Source organism: Oncorhynchus mykiss, chromosome 15, assembly GCF_057628025.1.
Source record: "Oncorhynchus mykiss isolate SJ-2025 chromosome 15, ASM5762802v1, whole genome shotgun sequence".
In the NCBI taxonomy this organism is placed as follows: Eukaryota; Metazoa; Chordata; class Actinopteri; order Salmoniformes; family Salmonidae; genus Oncorhynchus; species Oncorhynchus mykiss.
Window position 1 is genome coordinate 47,848,164 of NC_143036.1, and position 22,026 is coordinate 47,870,189.

At 41.3% G+C, this 22,026-nt stretch overlaps 1 protein-coding gene across 10 annotated transcripts in view; it reads right to left on the reverse strand.

The window, feature by feature from the left end:
* Positions 1-22,026, reverse strand: part of LOC110490120 (stromal interaction molecule 1) — a 103,878-nt gene that overhangs the window by 17,632 nt on the left and 64,220 nt on the right. For all 10 annotated transcript variants that reach the window (XM_090200193.1, XM_090200190.1, XM_021563300.3 and 7 more), the window contains one exon: positions 5,379-5,556. In XM_090200193.1, coding sequence (XP_090056319.1) covers positions 5,379-5,556 — 178 coding nt within the window. The remainder of the gene's footprint in view (positions 1-5,378; positions 5,557-22,026) is intronic.

Below are 22,026 nucleotides of genomic sequence, written 5' to 3' on the forward strand. Positions count from 1 at the left end.
TTCACTATTTAAAAGTAGTCATCTGAGTGGGAATTCCTATGGGTTGGGAGTGATCAGTCAATGATTGGAGAGCATTGTCTTCTTCAAATTGGTTGCATATGGTTTGTAAACTTGCAAATTTGAAGACCACTTTTCAAGCAGCCTTGGCTTTCAAGCTGTAAAGTCCATGGAGACACCTCCTCCCAGCTGATAGGAAACTTTGTCACCACCGATAAATCCACTATAATTGAACATTTCAATAAGCATTTTTCTACAGCTGGCCATGCTTTCCAACTGGCTACCCCTTACCCCGGTCAACTGCACTGTACCCCCCACAGCAACTCGCCCAAGCATTCCCCATTTCTCCTTCTCCCAAATCCAGTCATCTGATGTTCTGAAAGAGCTGCAAAATCTGGTCCCCTACAAATCAGCCGGGCTAGACAATCTGGACCCTTTCTTTCTAAAATGATCTTCCGGAATTGTTGCAACCCCTATTACTAGCCTGTTCAACCTCTCTTTCGTGTTGTCTGGTTGGTGGTTGAAGATATCCCTCTAGTGGTGTGGGGGCTGTGCTTTGGCAAAGTGGGTGGGGTTATATCCTTCCTGTTTGGCCCTGTCCGTGGGTGTCCTCGGATGGAGCCACAGTGTCTCCTGACCCCTCCTGTCTCAGCCTCCAGTATTTATGCTGCAGTAGTTTATGTGTCGGGGGGCTAGGGTCAGTTTGTTTTATCTGGAGTACTTCTCCTGTCCTATTTGGTGTCCTGTGTGAATTTAAGTGTGCTCACTCTAATTCTCTATTTCTCTCTTTCTTTCTCTCTCTCGAAGGACCTGAGCCCTAGGACCATGCCTCAGGACTACCTGACATGATGACTCCTTGCTGTCCCCAGTCCACCTGGCCGTGCTGCTGCTCCAGTTTCAACTGTTCTGCCTTATTATTATTTGACCATGCTGGTCATTTATGAACATTTGAACATCTTGGCCATGTTCCGTGATAATCTCCGACCGGCACAGCCAGAAGAGGACTGGCCACCCCACATAGCCTGGTTCCTCTCTAGGTTTCTTCCTAGGTTTTGGCCTTTCTAGGGAGTTTTTGCTAGCCACCGTGCTTCTACACCTGCATTGCTTGCTGTTTGGGGTTTTAGGCTGGGTTTCTGTACAGCACTTTGAGATATCAGCTGATGTACGAAGGGCTATATAAATACATTTGATTTGATTTGTCTGAGATCCGCAAAAATTGGAAATCAGCTGCGGTCATCCCCCTCTTCAAAGCGGGGGACACTCTAGACACAAACTGCTACAGACCTATATCTATCCTACCCTGCCTTTCTAAGGTCTTCGAAAGCCAAGTCAACAAACAGATTACCAACCATTTCAAATCCCACTGCACCTTCTCCGCTATGCAATCTGGTTTCAGAGCTGGTCATGGGTGCACCTCAGCCACGCTCAAGGTCCTAAACGATATCTTAACCGCCATCGATAAGAAACAATACTGTGCAGCCGTATTAATTGACGTGGCCAAGGCTTTCGACTCTGTCAATCACCACATCCTCATCGGCAGACTCGATAGCTTTGGTTTCTCAAGTGATTGCCTCGCCTGGGTCACCAACTACTTCTCTCATAGAGTTCAGTGTGTCAAATCGGAGGGCCTGTTGTCCGGGCCTCTGGCAGTCTCTATGGGAGTGTCACAGGGTTCAATTCTTGGGCCATCTCTCTTCTCTGTATACATCAATGTTGTCGCTCTTGCTGCTGGTGAGACAATACCATTCTGTATACTTCTGGCCCTTCTTTGGACACTGTGTTAACAACCCTCCAGACAAGCTTCAATGCCATACAACTCTCCTTCCGTGGCCTCCAACTGCTCTTAAATACAAGTAAAACTAAATGCATGCTCTTCAACCGATCGCTGCCTTCACCTGCCCTCCTGTCCAGCATCACTACTCTGGACGGTTCTGACTTAGAATATGTGGACAACTACAAATACCTAAGTGTCTGGTTAGACTGTAAACTCTCCTTCCAGACTCACATCAAACATCTCCAATCCAAAGTTAAATCTAGAATTGGCTTCCTATTTCGCAAAACAAAGCATCCTTCACTCGTAAAACATGCCAAACATACCCTCGTAAAACTGACCATCCTACCGATCCTCGACTTCGGCGATGTCATTAACAAAATAGCCTCCAATACCCTACTCAATAAATTGGATGCAGTCTATCACAGTGCCATCCGTTTTGTCACCAAAGCCCATATACTACCCACCACTGCGACCTGTACGCTCCCGTTGGCTGGCCCTCACTTCATACTCGTCACCAAACCCACTGGCTCCAGATCCTCTGCAAGACCCTGCTAGGTAAAGTCCCCCCTTATCTCAGCTCGCTGGTCACCATAGCAGCATCCACCTGTAGCACACGCTCCAGCAGGTATATCTCTCTGGTCAACCCCAAAACCAATTCTTCCTTTGGCCGCCTCTCCTTCCAGTTCTTTGCTGCCAATAACTGGAACGAACTACAAAAATCTCTGAAACTGGAAACACTTATCTCCCTCACTAGCTTTCAGCACCAGCTGTCAGAGCAGCTCACATATTACTGCACCTGTACATAGCCCATCTATAATTTAGCCTAAACAACTACCTCTTCCCCTACTGTATATATTAATTAATTTATTTATTTTTCTCCTTTGCACCCCATTATTTTTATTTCTACTTTGCACATTTTTCCAATGCAAATCTACCATTCCAGTGTTTTACTTGCTATATTGTATTTACTTCGGCACATGGCCTTTTTTTTGCCTTTACCTCCCTTATCTCACCTCATTTGCTCACATCGTATATAGACTTATTTTTCCACTGTACTATTGACTGTATGTTTGTTTTACTCCATGTGTAACTCTGTGTTGTTGTATGTGTCGAACTACTTTGCTTTATCTTGGCCAGGTCGCAATTGTAAATGAGAACTTGACCTCAACTTGGCCACCTGATTAAATAAAGGTGAAATAAAAATAAATAAAAAATAAAAATTGGCAACCCAGAACCCCCATCATATATGACTTGATTCAGGAAACTAGGCATATGTCGCGGGTCACTACTTCACAGGAGAGCCATTTGAACATAAAAATAAGTTTATCAAAATGTATTTTTTGCAGGAAATACCTACTGGAACATGTGAACTTTCGTGTGCCTTAATAACAGACTTGTATGCCATCTGTAAATACAAATAAATAAATATAATTACGAGCTAAGTTGGTTTAACCAACCTTCCCGCTAGCCATTGTTGGCTGAGAGAATGGGTGGGCTGGACATGACAAAAGATGAGTTTGGATTGGTCTGCCATATAGCACGCTTGTGTCTATTTGAGCTGGTCAGTTTGATAGCTAAGGAGATGGAGAAAACACCTGTCCCCAGATTACATCTTCAAACTAAGGGCAACCATGGCATCTGTGACAGGGAGAAGCGTCCATCCATTATGTAACGTTATGGGTAAGATAGTCTAGCTAGCTGCATTTTCAGATATTACACGTTTCCAATTTTGACAGAAAGACATTTTAATTTCAAGTTAATGTGTACTGTTAGCTAGCTAGCTAATGATAGCTGGCTGGCTCACAAGCTAATGTAATGTATATGATCTTATTATTCGTATCTGAGAGCCATTTGATTTGCTAGTTATAGCGTAATGTAAGCTAGCTAATATTGAACCTGGTTGGTTATCTACCTGCAGATACATGAGTTGGGATTATGATTAATTGTTTACCTCGGGTGTGTTCGTAATGTCCTTCTGGCTATCTCCTCCAATTTCAGAGCACTCTTGTCTGAATGTGCCAGAGCGCAGAATAACTGATGAATTTACGAACGCTCAACACCAGTTGAATATGGCAAAAAAAGTGTAATTAAACTGTCGCCAGCAGCACAGTTACAGTCACCAACGCTCTGGATAACATGAAAACAGCCTAACCAGCTCTGCTAGGGGGAGTAAAATGGGGTGTTCTCTCATTTGTGTCTGGAAGTAGCTGGTAAGACAGTTAGCTTGGGTGCTTGATGGCCTTTGTGAGGTTAGAACGCTCAAATCAAAACTCCTCGGCCAGAGTGTCCAGTGTGTGCTCTGAATGCTCAGAGAGCGAAGGGCTCTGAATTTATTAAAGGACAATCTGAAAACGCTCTGAATTTACCAACGCCCTGAGCTCACTATGAGTGCACTCCAGATTGAATTCACAAACACACCCCATAGCTAGCTAGCTACATGCCTTAACAAAATACTCCATTATGCAAGTAACCATTTCAATAGAATGTCACTGCGACAACTGGTGATAGACGTAGCTGGTACTTAGGCACTCTCGTCTGAGTGTGCCAGAGCGCAAAATAACGGACGAATTTACAAACGCTCAACACCCGTTGAATATGGCTGGTGTCAGTAAACGTTGGCAAAAAAAACATAAATTGTTGCCAGCAGCACAGTTGCAGTCACTAACGCTCTGGATAACATGAAAACAGCCTAACCATATCTGCTAGGGCGAGTAAAATGGTCAGTGAGCTGTTCTCTCATTTGTGTCTGGAAGTAGCTAGCAAGCTAGCCGACATTAGCCAGTTAGCTTGGGTGCTTGACTGTTGTTGTTAGGAAAGAATGCTCAGATCAAACCTTAAAGAGATGGGTGGGGCTAAAGCTTAAGAGGGTGTGAACGATGCTGAATGGGTGTAGACAAAGGGCTCTCCAGTAGGTACCAAAGCATTCAAAGAACATTTTCTCAAAAATTAGGTTACAAGTTTATTAACTTTCAAAGCAGAATTACTTTCCCATTGTTCCTTAAATGTAGTTTATGATATACCATTTTGTAGCTCTGTGTCTCTGCTTTTATCCAATGTAAAAAAGACAATTTCACATTTGCTACAAAAGATCGAATCAAGGCGGTTGGTAAAAATGTGTATAAAAACATGTCTTCTCATCAGGTGAATAATAAAGGCAAGTAGAAGTAATCAACATTTTAAAATTAATAGATTTGGTGGAACGCTTCAAGAAAGTACTGAGAAAAGCATCTGAATACTTATGTAAATGTGATATGAGTTTTTTATTTTTAATATACTTGCAAACATTTCTAATAACCTGTTTTTGCTTTGTCGTTATGGGGTATTGTGTGTATATTGTGTATTAAAAAAAACGATTTAATCAATTTTAGAAAAAGTCTAATGTAACAAAATGTGGAAAAAGTCACAGGGTCTGAATACTTTCCAAATGCACTGTATACAGGCATATTTATTTGTGTGTGTGTGTGTGTGTGTGTAAGCATTGTTTATGCAGTTTGTGTGTGTGTGTGTTAATGTGTGTATGCTGTGTATGTACAGTATACAGGTGTATGTGTATAAACAGGTGTGTGTATGTACAGGTGTACTGTATGTTTGTATGCAGTGTGTGTACCTGATCCAGCTCTTCCTCAGCGTATTTCTGCCTGCTCCACTCGTTCTCTGTTCCCTCCCGTAGCTTACCGAGTCTCTGGGCCTCTTGCTTGGCTTCGTTGATCTCGTCCCTCAGACGTTGCTCCAACGTTACCTTCTCAACCTCCACACTACGATGCTCCTCCTGGGCGATCTGCAACCTACAGAGAGAAGGAGAGATGGGGGAAAGCGAGAGAGCGAGAGATGAGAAAGAGAGGGCAAAATAAGATAGTGGCAGGTGTCATGATGTTGCCCTCTTTGAGTACAGCGAGCACCATCCCCCGCTCTCTTCCCCGCTTCTACAACCAGACTACTGTGGTCAGAGGTCGTAAATTCCTGAGAAGACCTCATGGACACACAGTTATAGAGTAGTTTTTCATGGAGACAAAGGAAATCCTTCCACCTCACAGAACTTGAGGTACGAACAAATTTCATGTTCCAGAGAAAGTGTAAAAGATCGGCGAAGAATCCAGCTACGAACTGGTCCGCTTGGCACAACTTGGGAAGCTCAAGAGAGACGGTGTGGCCACATTACCATAACACTGTTTATATAATAGCCTCAGATATGAGGTTTACATCTAATTGTTGTATAAGATAAATTAGTGAGTATGATACTGTTTGTATAATTCTGTAATATGATTGTGGACTGTTTAATGAAGAAAAATACAATTCCCTTTTGATTTGAACTAAATCAGGGGACCGCCCCTGAGCCCAGTTAGGGTCAGACATCCTGTGAAAAGCCCTCTTCTGCCATTCCGAATAAAACCCAACTTTGAGAAATTATCAGCAGACCAAGCTTACCTCAATTATGAGAGGGCTAAAGGTGTAGAACATTGCTGAATCTTTTTAACCATACCATGTGGTTAAACTCTTAGACTATTGATACCGACAGAATGAGAACAAGTCTTTGATATTGATTACTAACTAGTCTGCATCTAGGAATTCGGCAATATTGAACGCGAAGAACGACAACCGCCGAAACATCCATTCTATAACGAATGTCACTTTGAACTATCCCCTCTAACCAAGACAGGAGAGAGACGGACAATTCTTCAAAAGAAAGACTTTTCACCAGCGATCAAGACGACACACTGAGCGTAAATATATATGTTGATTGCAATTGTTCCCGAATGAGTGAGTGTTTATGTGTAAAGGATTAGCATTTTAATTGTTATAATTACCTCTGTAGTGACTTCTTGTTCAAACCCCCACTCCCCTTTTGTCAAACAAGCCGCCATGCCGGGTCAGTCCACATTCTATTATTTCATGTAACCATATTTACTGTTTGTTTATGCATTTCTGTGAATTACTTAGTTAGTAATAAATAAATGATTTAAGACAATTGATGTAAGGATGACTCATAGTGAAAACTGGGTTTGTGCAGATAACCAACAATTTACGACGTTTGGAATGAGACTAACGTGAGGTAAAGTAAATAATTCATTAACCATTGATTCATTGATCAGATATGTAAATATCTGAAAGGTTATATTGGGAAATTATAACTTTGTAATCTGAATACTTTCCTGGGTGCCCCAACTTCCTAGTTAATTACAGTTACATGATTATTCAGTTTAAACGAGTAACTATTTACAGAGAATCTTTGATAAAAACAAAGCCTTCAGTTTAATGATAGTAAAGACACGACACAGGAGATGAAGGGAAGACAGAGAAAAAGTGAAAGAGTGAAATAGAGAGAGGATTAATAATATCCTCTTGAAACTAGGGGGCACTGTTTTTATTTTTGGAAAAATAACGTTCCCAAAGTAAACTGCCTATTTCTCAGGACCAGATGCTAGAATATGCATATAATTGACGGCTTAGGATAGAAAACATTCTAAAGTTTCCAAAACTGTCAAAATATTGTCTGTGAGTATAACAGAACTGATATTGCAGGCGAAACCCTGAGGAAAATCCAATAAGGAAGTGCCTCTTATTTTGAAACTGTTGAGTTCCTATGCACCCCTATTGGCCATTGAAAGGGATATCAACCAGATTCCTTTTTCTACGTATTCCCTACGGTGTCTACAGCATTTTGACGTAGTTTCACGCCTTTATGTTGAAGAATGAGCGTAAACGACTACATTGCGTAAGTGACCAGCTGAGGGCTCTCAGAGTGATTCTTGCGTAAAAGACAGAGGTTTCCGGTGGATTTCTCAACATAACAAGTATGTTTTAGGAATTGTAATTATGAGATTTCTGTGGTTTGAATTTGGCGCCCTCTATTTTCACTGGTAGTTGTCATATCGATCCAGTTAGCGGGATTGCAGCCATAACAAGCTAACCCGTTAGATATTAATCTTGATACAACCCATCCCGGGTCCGGAAGCATAATCATCAACTGACACTACTTAGCATAACGCAACGGACATAAATATTACTAGAAAATATTCCTATTCATGAAATCACAAGTGAAATATCTTGAAACACAGCTTAGCCTTTTGTTAATCACCCTGTCATCTCAGATTAAAAAAAAATGCTTTACAGCCAAAGCAAGACAAGCATTTGTGTAAGTTTATCGATAGCCTAGCATAGCATGATGACTAGCTAGCAGCAGGCAACCTGGTCAAGAAAATCAGAAAAGCAATCAAATTAAATCGTTTACCTTGGATGAGCTTCGGATGTTTTCACTCAAGAGACTCCCAGTTAGATGGCAAATGTTCCTTTTTTCCTCCAAAAATATTATTTTTGTAGGCGAAATAGCTCCGTTTGTTCTTCACGTTTTCCTGAGAAATCGACCGGAAATTGCGGGCACTACAACGCCGAAAAATATTCCAAATTAGCTCCATAATATTGACAGAAACATGGCAAACGTTGTTTATAATCAATCCTCGTGTTTTTCAAATATCTATTCGATAATATATCGGGACTGGTGGCTTCTTAGTAGGATAGAGAGAAACAATGGCCGCATTTGGCCTTTACGCACAAAACACTCTGAGAGACTTCAGCTGACCACTGACGCAATGTTGACGTTCAGGCTCATTTTTCAAAATAAAAGCCTGAAACTATGTATTGTGACACTAGACACATTAGGGAAGCCATAGAAAAAGGAATCTGGTTGATATCTCATTCACTGATCAATAGCGGTGCATAGGAATGCAGAGCCTTCTAAATAAGAGTCCCTTCCTGTTTGGATTTTTCTCAGGCTTTCACCTGCAATATCAGTTCTGTTATACTCACAGATAATATTTTTACAGTTTTGGAAACTTTAGTCTTTTCTATCCTAAGCTGTCAATTATATGCATATTCTAGCATCTTGTCCTGACAAAATAGCCGTTTACTTTGGGGACGTTATTTTTCCAAAAATGAAAATACTGCCCCCTAGATTCAAGAGGTTAATGAAGCCAAGGATATCAACTCTGATAACATGGTTTTTAACCCGTTAGATATTAATGAAGCCAACATGAATTACAACATAAACTTATGTGAGAACCACAGACTGACATACTTTACACTCCATCTACAGTGCCTTGCGAAAGTAGCCCCCTTGAACTTTGCGACCTTTTGTCACATTTCAGGCTTCAAACATAAAGATATAGAACTGTATTTTTTTGTGAAGAATCAACAACAAGTGGGACACAATCATGAAGTGGAACAACATTTATTGGATATTTCAAACTTTTTTAACAAATCAAAAACTGAAAAATTGGGCGTGCAAAATTATTCAGCCCCTTTACTTTCAGTGCAGCAAACTCTCTCCAGAAGTTCAGTGAGGATCTCTGAATGATCCAATGTTGACCTAAATGACTAATGATGATAAATACAATCCACCTGTGTGTAATCAAGTCTCCGTATAAATGCACCTGCACTGTGATAGTCTCAGAGGTCCGTTAAAAGCGCAGAGAGCATCATGAAGAACAAGGAACACACCAGGCAGGTCTGAGATACTGTTGTGAAGAAGTTTAAAGCCGGATTTGGATACAAAAAGATTTCCCAAGCTTTAAACATCCCAAGGAGCACTGTGCAAGCGATAATATTGAAATGGAAGGAGAATCAGACCACTGCAAATCTACCAAGACCTGGCCGTCCCTCTAAACGTTCAGCTCATACAAGGAGAAGACTGATCAGAGATGCAGCCAAGAGGCCCATGATCACTCTGGATGAACTGCAGAGATCTACAGCTGAGGTGGGAGACTCTGTCCATAGGACAACAATCAGTCGTATATTGCACAAATCTGGCCTTTATGGAAGAGTGGCAAGAAGAAAGCCATTTCTTAAAGATATCCATAAAAAGTGTAGTTTAAAGTTTGCCACAAGCCACCTGGGAGACACACCAAACATGTGGAAGAAGGTGCTCTGGTCAGATGAAACCAAAATTGAACTTTTTGGCAACAATGCAAAACGTTATGTTTGGCGTAAAAGCAACACAGCTCATCACCCTGAACACACCCTATCCCCACTGTCAAACATGGTGGTGGCAGCATCATGGTTTGGGCCTGCTTTTCTTCAGTAGGGACAGGGAAGATGGTTAAAATTGATGGGAAGATGGATGGAGCCAAATACAGGACCATTCTGGAAGAAAACCTGATGGAGTCTGCAAAAGACCTGAGACTGGGACGGAGATTTGTCTTCCAACAAGACAATGATCCAAAACATAAAGCAAAATCTACAATGGAATGGTTCAAAAATAAACATATCCAGGTGTTAGAATGGCCAAGTCAATGTCCAGACCTGAATCCAATCGAGAATCTGTGGAAAGAACTGAAAACTGCTGTTCACAAATGCTCTCCATCCAACCTCACTGAGCTCGAGCTGTTTTGCAAGGAGGAATGGGAAAAATGTCAGTCTCTCGATGTGCAAAACTGATAGAGACATACCCCAAGCGACTTACAGCTGTAATCGCAGCAAAAGGTGGCGCTACAAAGTATTAACTTAAGGGGGCTGAATAATTTTGCACGCCCAATTTTTCAGTTTTTGATTTGTTAAAAAAGTTTGAAATATCCAATAAATCTCGTTCCACTTCATGATTGTGTCCCACTTGTTGTTGATTCTTCACAAAAAAATACAGTTTTATATCTTTATGTTTGAAGCCTGAAATGTGGCAAAAGGTCGCAAAGTTCAAGGGGGCCGAATACTTTCGCAAGGCACTGTATCTGTATCCCATCATCTATTAGACCACAGACTGACCAGTTCCTCTGTATCTCCTCATCTATAAGACCACAGACTGACCAGTTCATCCGACTGGTTGAATACTTTATACTCCATCTATCTGTATCCCCTCATCTATAAGACTACAGACTGACCAGTTCCTCTGTATCCCCTCATCTGTAAGACCACAGACTGATCAGTTCATCTGTATCCCCTCATCTATAAAACCACAGATTGACCAGTTCATCTGACTTGTTGAATACTTTACACTCCATCTATCTGTATCCCCTCGTCTATAAGACTACAGACTGACCAGTTCCTCTGTATCCCCTCATCTATAAGACATCAGACTGACCAGTTCATCTGTATCCCCTCATCTATAAGACCACAGACTGACCAGTTACTCTGTATCCCCTCATCTATAAGACCACAGACTGACCAGTTCCTCTGTATCTCCTCATCTATAAGACCACAGACTGACCAGTTAATCTGTATCCCCTCATCTATAAGACCACAGACTGACCAGTTCCTCTGTATCCCCTCATCTATAAGACCACAGACTGACCAGTTCATCTGTATCTCCTCATCTATAAGACCACAGACTGACCAGTTCATCTGTATCCCCTCATCTATAAGACCACAGACTGACCAGTTCTTCTGTATCCCCTCGTCTATAAGACCACAGACTGACCAGTTCATCTGTATCCCCTCATCTATAAGACCACAGACTGACCAGTTCATCTGACTTGTTGAATACTTTATACTCCATCTATCTGTATCCCCTCATATATAAGACTACAGACTGACCAGTTCCTCTGTATCCCCTTATCTATAAGACCACAGACTGACCAGTTAATCTGTATCCCCTCATCTATAAGACTACAGACTGGCCAGTTCCTCTTTATCCCCTCATCTATAAGACCACAGACTGACCAGTTAATCTGTATCCCCTCATCTATAAGACTACAGACTGACCAGTTCCTCTGTATCCCCTCATCTATAAGACCACAGACTGACCAGTTCATCTGTATCTCCTCATCTATAAGACCACAGATTGACCAGTTCATCTGACTTGTTGAATACTTTACACTCCATCTGTATCCCCTCATCTATAAGACCACAGACTGACCAGTTCCTCTGTATCCCCTCATCTATAAGACCACAGACTGACCAGTTCATCTGTATCTCCTCATCGATAAGACCACAGACTGACCAGTTCATCTGTATCCCCTCATCTATAAGACCACATACTGACCAGTTCCTCTGTATCCCCTCATCTATAAGACCACAGACTGACCAGTTCATCTGTATCCCCTCATCTATAAGACCACAGACTGACCAGTTCATCTGACTTGTTGAATACTTTATACTCCATCTATCTGTATCCCCTCATCTATAAGACCACAGACTGACCAGTTCATCTGTATCTCCTCATCTATAAGACCACAGACTGACCAGTTCATCTGTATCCCCTTATCTATAAGACCACAGACTGACCAGTTCCTCTGTATCCCCTCATCTATAAGACCACAGACTGACCAGTTCCTCTGTATCCCCTCATCTATAAGACCACAGACTGACCAGTTCATCTGTATCCCCTCATCTATAAGACCACAGACTGACCAGTTCCTCTGTATCCCCTCATCTATAAGACCACAGACTGACCAGTTCATCTGTATCCCCTCATCTATAAGACCACAGACTGACCAGTTCATCTGACTTGTTGAATACTTTATACTCCATCTATCTGTATCCCCTCATCTATAAGACCACAGACTGACCAGTTCCTCTGTATCCCCTCATCTATAAGACCACAGACTGACCAGTTCATCTGTATCTCCTCATCTATAAGACCACAGACTGACCAGTTCCTCTGTATCCCCTCATCTATAAGACCACAGACTGACCAGTTAATCTGTATCCCCTCATCTATAAGACTACATACTGACCAGTTCAATTTTTCAGTTTTTGATTTGTTAAAAAAGTTTGAAATATCCAATAAATCTCGTTCCACTTCATGATTGTGTCCCACTTGTTGTTGATTCTTCACAAAAAAATACAGTTTTATATCTTTATGTTTGAAGCCTGAAATGTGGCAAAAGGTCGCAAAGTTCAAGGGGGCCGAATACTTTCGCAAGGCACTGTATCTGTATCCCATCATCTATAAGACCACAGACTCTTCCTCTGTATCCCCTCATCTATAAGACCACAGACTGACCAGTTCATCTGTATCTCCTCATCTATAAGACCACAGACTGACCAGTTCATCTGTATCCCCTCATCTATAAGACCACAGACTGACCAGTTCCTCTGTATCCCCTCATCTATAAGACCACAGACTGACCAGTTCATCTGTATCCCCTCATCTATAAGACCACAGACTGACCAGTTCATCTGACTTGTTGAATACTTTATACTCCATCTATCTGTATCCCCTCATATATAAGACTACAGACTGACCAGTTCCTCTGTATCCCCTTATCTATAAGACCACAGACTGACCAGTTAATCTGTATCCCCTCATCTATAAGACTACAGACTGACCAGTTCCTCTTTATCCCCTCATCTATAAGACCACAGACTGACCAGTTAATCTGTATCCCCTCATCTATAAGACTACAGACTGACCAGTTCCTCTGTATCCCCTCATCTATAAGACCACAGACTGACCAGTTCATCTGTATCTCCTCATCTATAAGACCACAGATTGACCAGTTCATCTGACTTGTTGAATACTTTACACTCCATCTGTATCCCCTCATCTATAAGACCACAGACTGACCAGTTCCTCTGTATCCCCTCATCTATAAGACCACAGACTGACCAGTTCATCTGTATCTCCTCATCGATAAGACCACAGACTGACCAGTTCATCTGTATCCCCTCATCTATAAGACCACATACTGACCAGTTCCTCTGTATCCCCTCATCTATAAGACCACAGACTGACCAGTTCATCTGTATCTCCTCATCTATAAGACCACAGACTGACCAGTTCATCTGTATCCCCTTATCTATAAGACCACAGACTGACCAGTTCCTCTGTATCCCCTCATCTATAAGACCACAGACTGACCAGTTCCTCTGTATCCCCTCATCTATAAGACCACAGACTGACTAGTTCATCTGTATCCCCTCATCTATAAGACCTCAGACTGACCAGTTCCTCTGTATCCCCTCATCTATAAGACCACAGACTGACCAGTTCATCTGTATCCCCTCATCTATAAGACCACAGACTGACCAGTTCATCTGACTTGTTGAATACTTTATACTCCATCTATCTGTATCCCCTCATCTATAAGACCACAGACTGACCAGTTCCTCTGTATCCCCTCATCTATAAGACCACAGACTGACCAGTTCATCTGTATCTCCTCATCTATAAGACCACAGACTGACCAGTTCCTCTGTATCCCCTCATCTATAAGACCACAGACTGACCAGTTAATCTGTATCCCCTCATCTATAAGACTACATACTGACCAGTTCCTCTGTATCCCCTCATCTATAAGACCACAGACTGACCAGTTCATCTGTATCTCCTCATCTATAAGACCACAGATTGACCAGTTCATCTGACTTGTTGAATACTTTACACTCCATCTGTATCTCCTCATCTATAAGACCACAGACTGACCAGTTCATCTGTATCTCCTCATCTATAAGACCACAGACTGACCAGTTCATCTGTATCCCCTCATCTATAAGACCACAGACTGACCAGTTCATCTGACTTCATCTCAATGCACTTATTGATAAAGCCAGTGACTGATGTGGTGTATTCCTCAATGTCATCGGAAGAATCCCGGAAAATGTTCCAAGCTGTGAAAGCAAAGCAGTCCTGTAGTTTAGCATCTGCTTCATCTGACCACTTTTTTATAGACCGAGTCACTGGTGCTTCCTGCTTTCATTTACGCTTGTAGGCAGGAATCAGGAGGATAGAGTTGTGGTCGGATTTACCAAATGGAGGGTGAGGGAGAGCTTTGTACGCGTCTCTGTGTGTGGAGTACAGGTGATCCAGAAAAAAAACACAGAATAGCACAATTGGTTAGGAGACCGTAGAACAGCAGCCATCTCCTCTGGTGCCATTTCTACAGAGGGTATTCCTTATGGTTTTCATATGCAAATATTTTGGAACAGTTTCATTTAACTTATAATAATGTCTTCATATCTCAAAATCAGTGTCATATGCTTAATCAAAATTCGATCCAAATCTAAATGAAAATTATACAAACCTAAAAAGTAACTTCTATTGCCATTGCCAACAATGCAAAAATAGCCTATATAAAGCCACTTTTTTTTTTTTTTACAGCCTGCAGGTAAAAATGATCTGGATTAAAAATAAATATTGTATAAATCAAATTGTTGCAGACAGGCCATGTGTAGCCAAACTTTAAACATGGTTTCAACTATTAATTTGAGTGCACCCAAAGTTTGCAGCTAGAGAACTTGCAACATTGTACAAAATAATCTGGGCCCTCAGGAGGAGCTCACCGGAGCCGAGTACCGACACCTCAAATATTATACTGCTTGAGTTCCTGTTCCTCTTATAGAATATTAGCTCAAAAGTATTCTCGAGCTCTTGCATCTAAATATAAACAGTACCAGCACCCAAAATGAGTACCGGAACCTATTTCAGTCCAAGTCGAGCACTGATAAGCACTGATAAGAAGCCATTTTATGTTTCCACTGGATCAGAGCATGACATTTTTCCTTTCACGCTTAGTGGTTATCAAAGGGAGAGACCTGGAAAGATTTTTCAAATACATTGAGAAACTATTGTCATTATCAACTAATTATTATCGACTAATTGGAGTCAGCCCTAGTTGTCTATCACTTGTTTTCTTTGGTGAAAATAAATAAAACAAAACAATCCTGTTATCTAAAAATGGACATATCAATATAACTGATAAGGAATGAGTAGTTTAGTTTAGTCTACTTCCTGGCAAAGTTTCAGTAAGAAACAAAACACCAATATCGCCCATATAAGTAGTGGGAGGATGTTCTACAACTCGTAACAGCAGGGGGAGCCAACAGGAGGACAGAGAGCAGCCTTGGGAGATCAAAAGTCACAAAAACAGACAGGCAGGCAGACAAGCAGACAGACATGCTCTCCACAGAGCCAGAAAGACAGGAGAGATGAAATTAAGGGGAGAGAAAGTGGGGAGGGAGAGCAGAGCAGGGGAGGGGAGGAGAAAGGGGTGACAGTTGGGGGTATTGAGGGAATGGGGGTGAATGTTTTTGAGCCTGCACGTGACTGTGTATTTTATGAGATAGAGAGGGGGGGGGGGTATATCTCTAGAATGAAAGAGAGAGATATATTTTGAGAGGGGACACACCCTTTCATAGAGAACAAAGGGACTAGCTAGAGGGAATAGAGTGGAACTATGGGTTGATCCCGGTTTGTGTCTGCGTGTGCATTTCTCTGTGTGTGTGTGTTACCTGCATGGTCTCCATGGAGAGAAGGGAGAGTGTCGATGTGCCCTTGAGCAAGGCACTTAACCCTAATTTGCTCCAGGGGCACTGTACTACTATGGCTGACCCTGTAAAACAACACATTGCACTGCACGTATACGGTGTATGTGACAGTAAAACATCCATTTAAAAATAATAATGATTACTCTGTGTTTATCATTTGAAGTAGGCAAAATGAGTTCCACACTTTCTTGTGATTCTTGTTGTTGTTCATGTGTTATAAGACCAGACCATACTGTCATTCATTGAACCTTTATTTAGCCAGGTATACTATTGAGAACATTTACATTTTACAGCAATAACCTGGTTGGTCCAGAGGTGAACTGAACGATGTCTCTGTCTGCAGAGAGCTAAACCTTACAGACCATCATCTTTATTTGAGAGATCTGACATTACCAGGATTTGAGCCTGCAGCAGGCCCATGGTTACATAATGTAATAAAACAGTGTGTGTGTGTGTGTGTGTTGTATGTGCGTGTGTTATGGTTTGAGACAGTCTGGCTGTATTCTCAGAGAACTGGCTGGTCTTTTCCCATGTAAGGGCCTCAGACAGAACCCCACGTCACTAAGCACTGACAGCAGGCCCCCAATGTCCGGTCTGGAGTGTGAAGTCACCAGCTTTGCTGGACCAAGCGGTGTCAAAAGCCCTGGTCTGCTCTAGAAAGCCTATGTAAATTACGATTGGGAGAACGGCCCCCCCCCTTCCAACATTTTTAGACGGACGTTTTGGCCACAAAAATGTGTTTATATGATCAAGTTCGATCCCCAATGAATTATTTAAAAGTTTGCTACAGATCGAGATATTTAATGAAATAAATAGTGACCCATTCTGACTCCTACATTTGTCTTCACACAGGACTATGTGCTGACTCAGACCAATCACAGGCAGGCTAAAAGGAGGCTAGCCCCCTCATACACGTTCTTTGCACGTGCATCACATTTTGTTGTTACATTCTGAATTTAAAATGGATTCAATCGAGAAATTATTTTTCTCACTGGCCTACACACACCTCATGTCAAAGTAGAATTATGTTTTTTTTTTTATATTTTCAAATGAATACAAAATGTAAAGCTGAAAGGACTTGAGTCAATAAGTATTCAAACCCTTTGTTATGGCAAGCCTAAATAAGTTCACAAGTAAAAATGTCCTTAACAAGTCACATAATAAGTTGCATGGTCTCACTCCGTGTGCAATAATAGTCTTTAACATGATTTGATAACGAATACCTCAATTCTATATGTGGGGTACAGAGATATCCGGAAGGTCTCTCAGTCCAGCATATTCAAACACAAAGACAAGGGAGGTTTTCCAATGGGTCTCAAAGAAGGGCTTCTTTTGGTAGATGGGGGGGACATTGAATATCCATGAGTATGGTGAAGTTATTAATTACACTTTGGATGGTGTCACTACAAAGATACAGGCGTCCTTCCTAACTCAGTTGTCGGAAAGGAAGGAGACTGCTCGGGGATTTCACCATGAGGTCAATGGTGACAAACAGTTGCAGAAAAAACTGAGGATGGGTCAAAAACATTGTAGTTACTCCACAATACTAACCTAATTAACAGAGTGAAAAGAAGTAAGCCTGTACAGAATAAAAATATTCCAAAACATGCATCCTGTTAGAAACAAGGCACTAAAGTAATACTGCAAAAAGTGTTATGCTTGGGGCAAATCAAATACTGTCAAACCCTGATCTGTTTCACCTGTCTTGTGCTTGTCTCCACCCCCCACCAGGTGTCTCCAATTTGTCCCCATTATCTTCTGTATATTTATACCTGCGTTTTCTGGTTGTCTGTGCCAGTTAGTTTTGTCTTGTCAGGTTGTTCCAGTGTGTTTTCCTGTTTCTCAAGTTTTGTTTTCTAGTCTTCCCGTTTTTTTTATTTATATATATTTACCCCCTTTTCTCCCCAATTTCATGGTATCCAATTGGTAGTTAAGAGTCTTCGCGTCCCATCGCTGTGGATGATGTTATAAATATTTGTTGGTCTGATGTGATTAATGAGGTGCTGCACTTGATGAATTTATGACATTTCTTCTTGCAACTATTGATAAACACGCACCTGTTAAGAAACTGACTGTTAAGGCTCTATGGATTGATGAGAAATTGATCAACTGTATGGTTGTAAGAGATGGGGCAAAAGGAGTGGCTCATAAATCTGGCTGTACATCTGACTGGCTGACTTACTGCAAATTGAGAAATGATGTGACTAAACTCAACAAAAAGAAGAATAAACTTTATTATGAAGTCAAGATCAATGATATAAAGAATGATGGAAAAAAACGTGAGTACTTTAAATTAAATTATGGGCAGAAAGACATTCAACTCCATCTTTCATCGAATCAGACGGCTTATTCATCACAAAACCATTTGATGTTGCCAATTATTTTAATGATTATTTCATTGGCAAAGTGGGCAAACTCAGGCATGAAATGCCTACGACAAACAGTGAGCAATTATATTCATGTATAACAAAAACTAATAATGAAAGAAAAGCAGTGCAAGTTGAATTTTGTAAAGGTAGTGTGGGAGAGGTGGGAAAATGATTGTTATCGATCAATAATGACAAACCTCCTGGCATTGACAACTTAGATGGAAAGCTACTGAGGATGGTAGCTGACTCTATTGGCACTCCTATCTGTCATATCTTTAATCTGAGCCTGGAGGAAAGCTTTTGTCCTCAGGCCTGGGGGGAAGCCAAAGTAATTCCGCTACCCAAGAATGGTAAAGCAGCCTTTACAGCAGACCTATAAGCTTCCTGCCAGCTTTTAGCAAACTGTTGGGAATTTTTTTTGTTGACCAAATACAATGCTATTTCTCTGTAAACAAATTAAAAAGACTTTCAGCATGCTTATTGAAAAGGGCACTCAACATGTACTGCACTGACACAAATGACTGATGATTGGTTGAAAGAAATTGATACGAAGATTGTGGGAGCTGTACTATTAGATTTCAGTGCAGCCTTTGATATTATTGACCATAAACTGTTGTTGAAAAAACGTAAGTGCTGAGGCTTTTCAACCTCTGCCATATCGTGGATTCAGCGCTATCTATGTAATAGAACTCAATGGGTTTTCATTACATGTTTGACATTACAGGCACTTCCAATAAAGTGTGGTGTACCACAGGGCAGGTCTCTAGGACCTCTACTTTTTTCTATTTTTACCAATGACCTGCCACTGGCATTAAACAAATCATGTGTGTCCATGTATGCTGATGATTCAACCATATACGCATCAGCAACCACAGCTAATGAAGTCACTGAAACCCTTAAAGAGTTGCAGTCTGTTTTTGAATGGGTGGCCAGTAATAAACTGGTCCTGAACATCTCTAAAACTAAGAGCATTGTATTTTGGACAAATCATTCCTTAAGTGCTCGACCTCAGCTGAATCTGGTAATGAATGGTGTGGCTGTTAAACAAGTTGAGGAGACTAAATTACTTGGCGTTACCTTAGATTGTAAACTGTCATGGTCAAAACATATAGATTCAATGGTTGCAAAGATGGGAGAGGTCTAGCCATAATAAAGAGACTCTGATTTTTTGACACCACACTCCAAAAAGCAAGTTATGTCTAATCTTGATTATTGTCCACTCGTGTAGTCCATTGCTGCAAGGAAATAACTAGTTAAGCTGCAGCTGGTCCAGAACAGAGCGGCAAGTTTTGCTCTTCATTGTAATCAGAGGGCTAATATTAATACTATGCATGCATGGCTAAGAGTTGAGGAGAGACTGACTGCATCACTTCTTTTTATAAGAAACATTAATGTGTTGAAAATCAACCCAAATTGTTTACATAGTCAACATACACACAGCTCTGACACACACACACATGTATCCCACCAGACATGCCACCAGGGGTCTTTTCATATTCCCAAAATCCAGAACAAATTCAAGAAAACATACAGTATTATATAGAGCCCTTATTGCATGGAACTCCCATCTCATATTGCTCAAATAAACAGCAAACTTGGTATAAAAAAAACAGATAAAGCAACACCTCTCCCCTATTTGACCTAGATAGTTTGTGTGTATGTACTGATATTTAGGCTCTGTGTGCCTTTTTTTAAATGTATGTAGTTCTGTCCTTGAGCTGTTCTTGTCTAATAATATTTTGTATTATGTCATCAGTATTATGTTTCATGTTTTGTGTGGAGGCCAGGAAGAGTAGCTCCCTGCTTTTGCAACAGCTAATGGGGATCCTAATAAAATACCAATACCAAATACCGTACGGTCGAGAGCCGTGCGTCCTCCGAAACACAACCCAGCCGAGCTGCACTGCTTCTTGACACAATGCCCGCATAACCCGGCAGCCAGCCGCACCAATGTGTCGGAGGAAACATCGTACACCTGGCGACTGTGTCAACGTGCATGGCACCCGGCCCGCCACAAGAGTCGCTAGAGCGTGATGGGACAAGAACATCCCTGCCGGCCAAACCCTCCCCTAACCCAGACGACGGTGGCCCAATTGTGCGCCGGCCCATGGGTCTCCCGGTCGCGGCCGGCTGAGACAGAGCCTGGACTCGAACCAGGATCTTGCGCCACTCGGGAGGCAGTCTTCCCATTTCTGACCATTCTGCCTGCCCTGATCCTGAGCCTGCCTGCCATTCTGTCCCTGTATTGACTCTGCCTTGGATTACTGACCTCTGCCTGCCCTTGATGTTCCGTTTGCCTGCCCCCTCTTGTATAATAAATCTGAGATTCGAATGGTCTGCCTCCTGTGTCTGCATCTGGGTCTCCCCCGGAGTCGTCATAAATACAACACTGAGTACCATTCTGCATATTTTCAAGCATAGCGGCGGCTGCATCATGTTATGGGTATGATTGTAATCGTTAAGGAACTTTTTCAGGATAAAAACTAAATGGAATGGAGCTAAACACAGGCAAAATCCTATTGGTAAATCCGGTTCAGTCTGATTTCCACCAGACACAGGGAGATGAATTCAACTTTCAGCAGGATAATAACCTAAAGCACAAGGCCAAATCTACACTGGAGTTACTTACCAAAAAGACTGTGAATGTTCCTGAGAAGACTTGAAAATGGTTGTCTAGCAATGATCAACAATCAATTTGACAGAGCTTCAATAAAATTGTACAATCCAGGTGTGTAAAGCTCTTAGAGACTTACCCAGAAAGACACAAAGCTGTAATTGCTGCCTAATATGATTTGACTCAGGGGTGTGAATACTTATGAAAATTAGATTTTTCTATATTTAATTTTCAATACATTTGCAAACATTTCTAAAAATATGTTTTCACTTTGTCATTAAGGGGTATTGTGTGTAGATTGGTGAAAAAAATGCAATTGAATCCATGTTGAATTCAGGCTGTAACAACAAAATGGAATAAGTCAAGGGGAATGAATAACCTATAATGGGGATGACATAGCGGAGAATGGACGATTGAACTCACACACTGATTGAAATATCTATTTAGTATGCAATACATTTTGAAATCCAAACTACATCATATGTTAACAGTTTTGACTTGAGGTTAGTAGGGGTGGCAGGTATGTCGGCCTAAAAGAGAAATGGTATGTTTTCTTTTGTTTTGTGAGTCGGTCTCATCTGTCGGTCATAGTCTAGAACAAAACAAAGGACTTATGTAAAAGTAAATGTTGTAAAATACACTTTGCATAAACCCTTAACTTAAAATAACTTTAAAAACAACTGTTCTTTTGCATTGATTGAATATTCAACATAAATTATCTAACAAACAACAGTCACAAAATAATAATACCTTAGGTTCACTTGTAAATGTCCCATACCTCGGGCATAAAAAAATGCGTCCGGGCCGGTAAATGATTGGAGTGAACCTCAAGTGACCTTATTCGCAAGCAATTGTCCATTCATACATTCAGAATGCAATAACCACCTGTTCCACACAGGAATAGCAATGATAAGGATTCACTATCTTTTCACCAACAACTGAACACATAACCCAACGGAGTAAAACACAATAAAAACAAATTAAATACCGCTTGGGAAAAGTTGTAGTCGGTCGGTCAGTCAATCTAATCCGCCAACAGATCGAGCCCCAGAGACCAGATGATACCAACGGAGATTTGT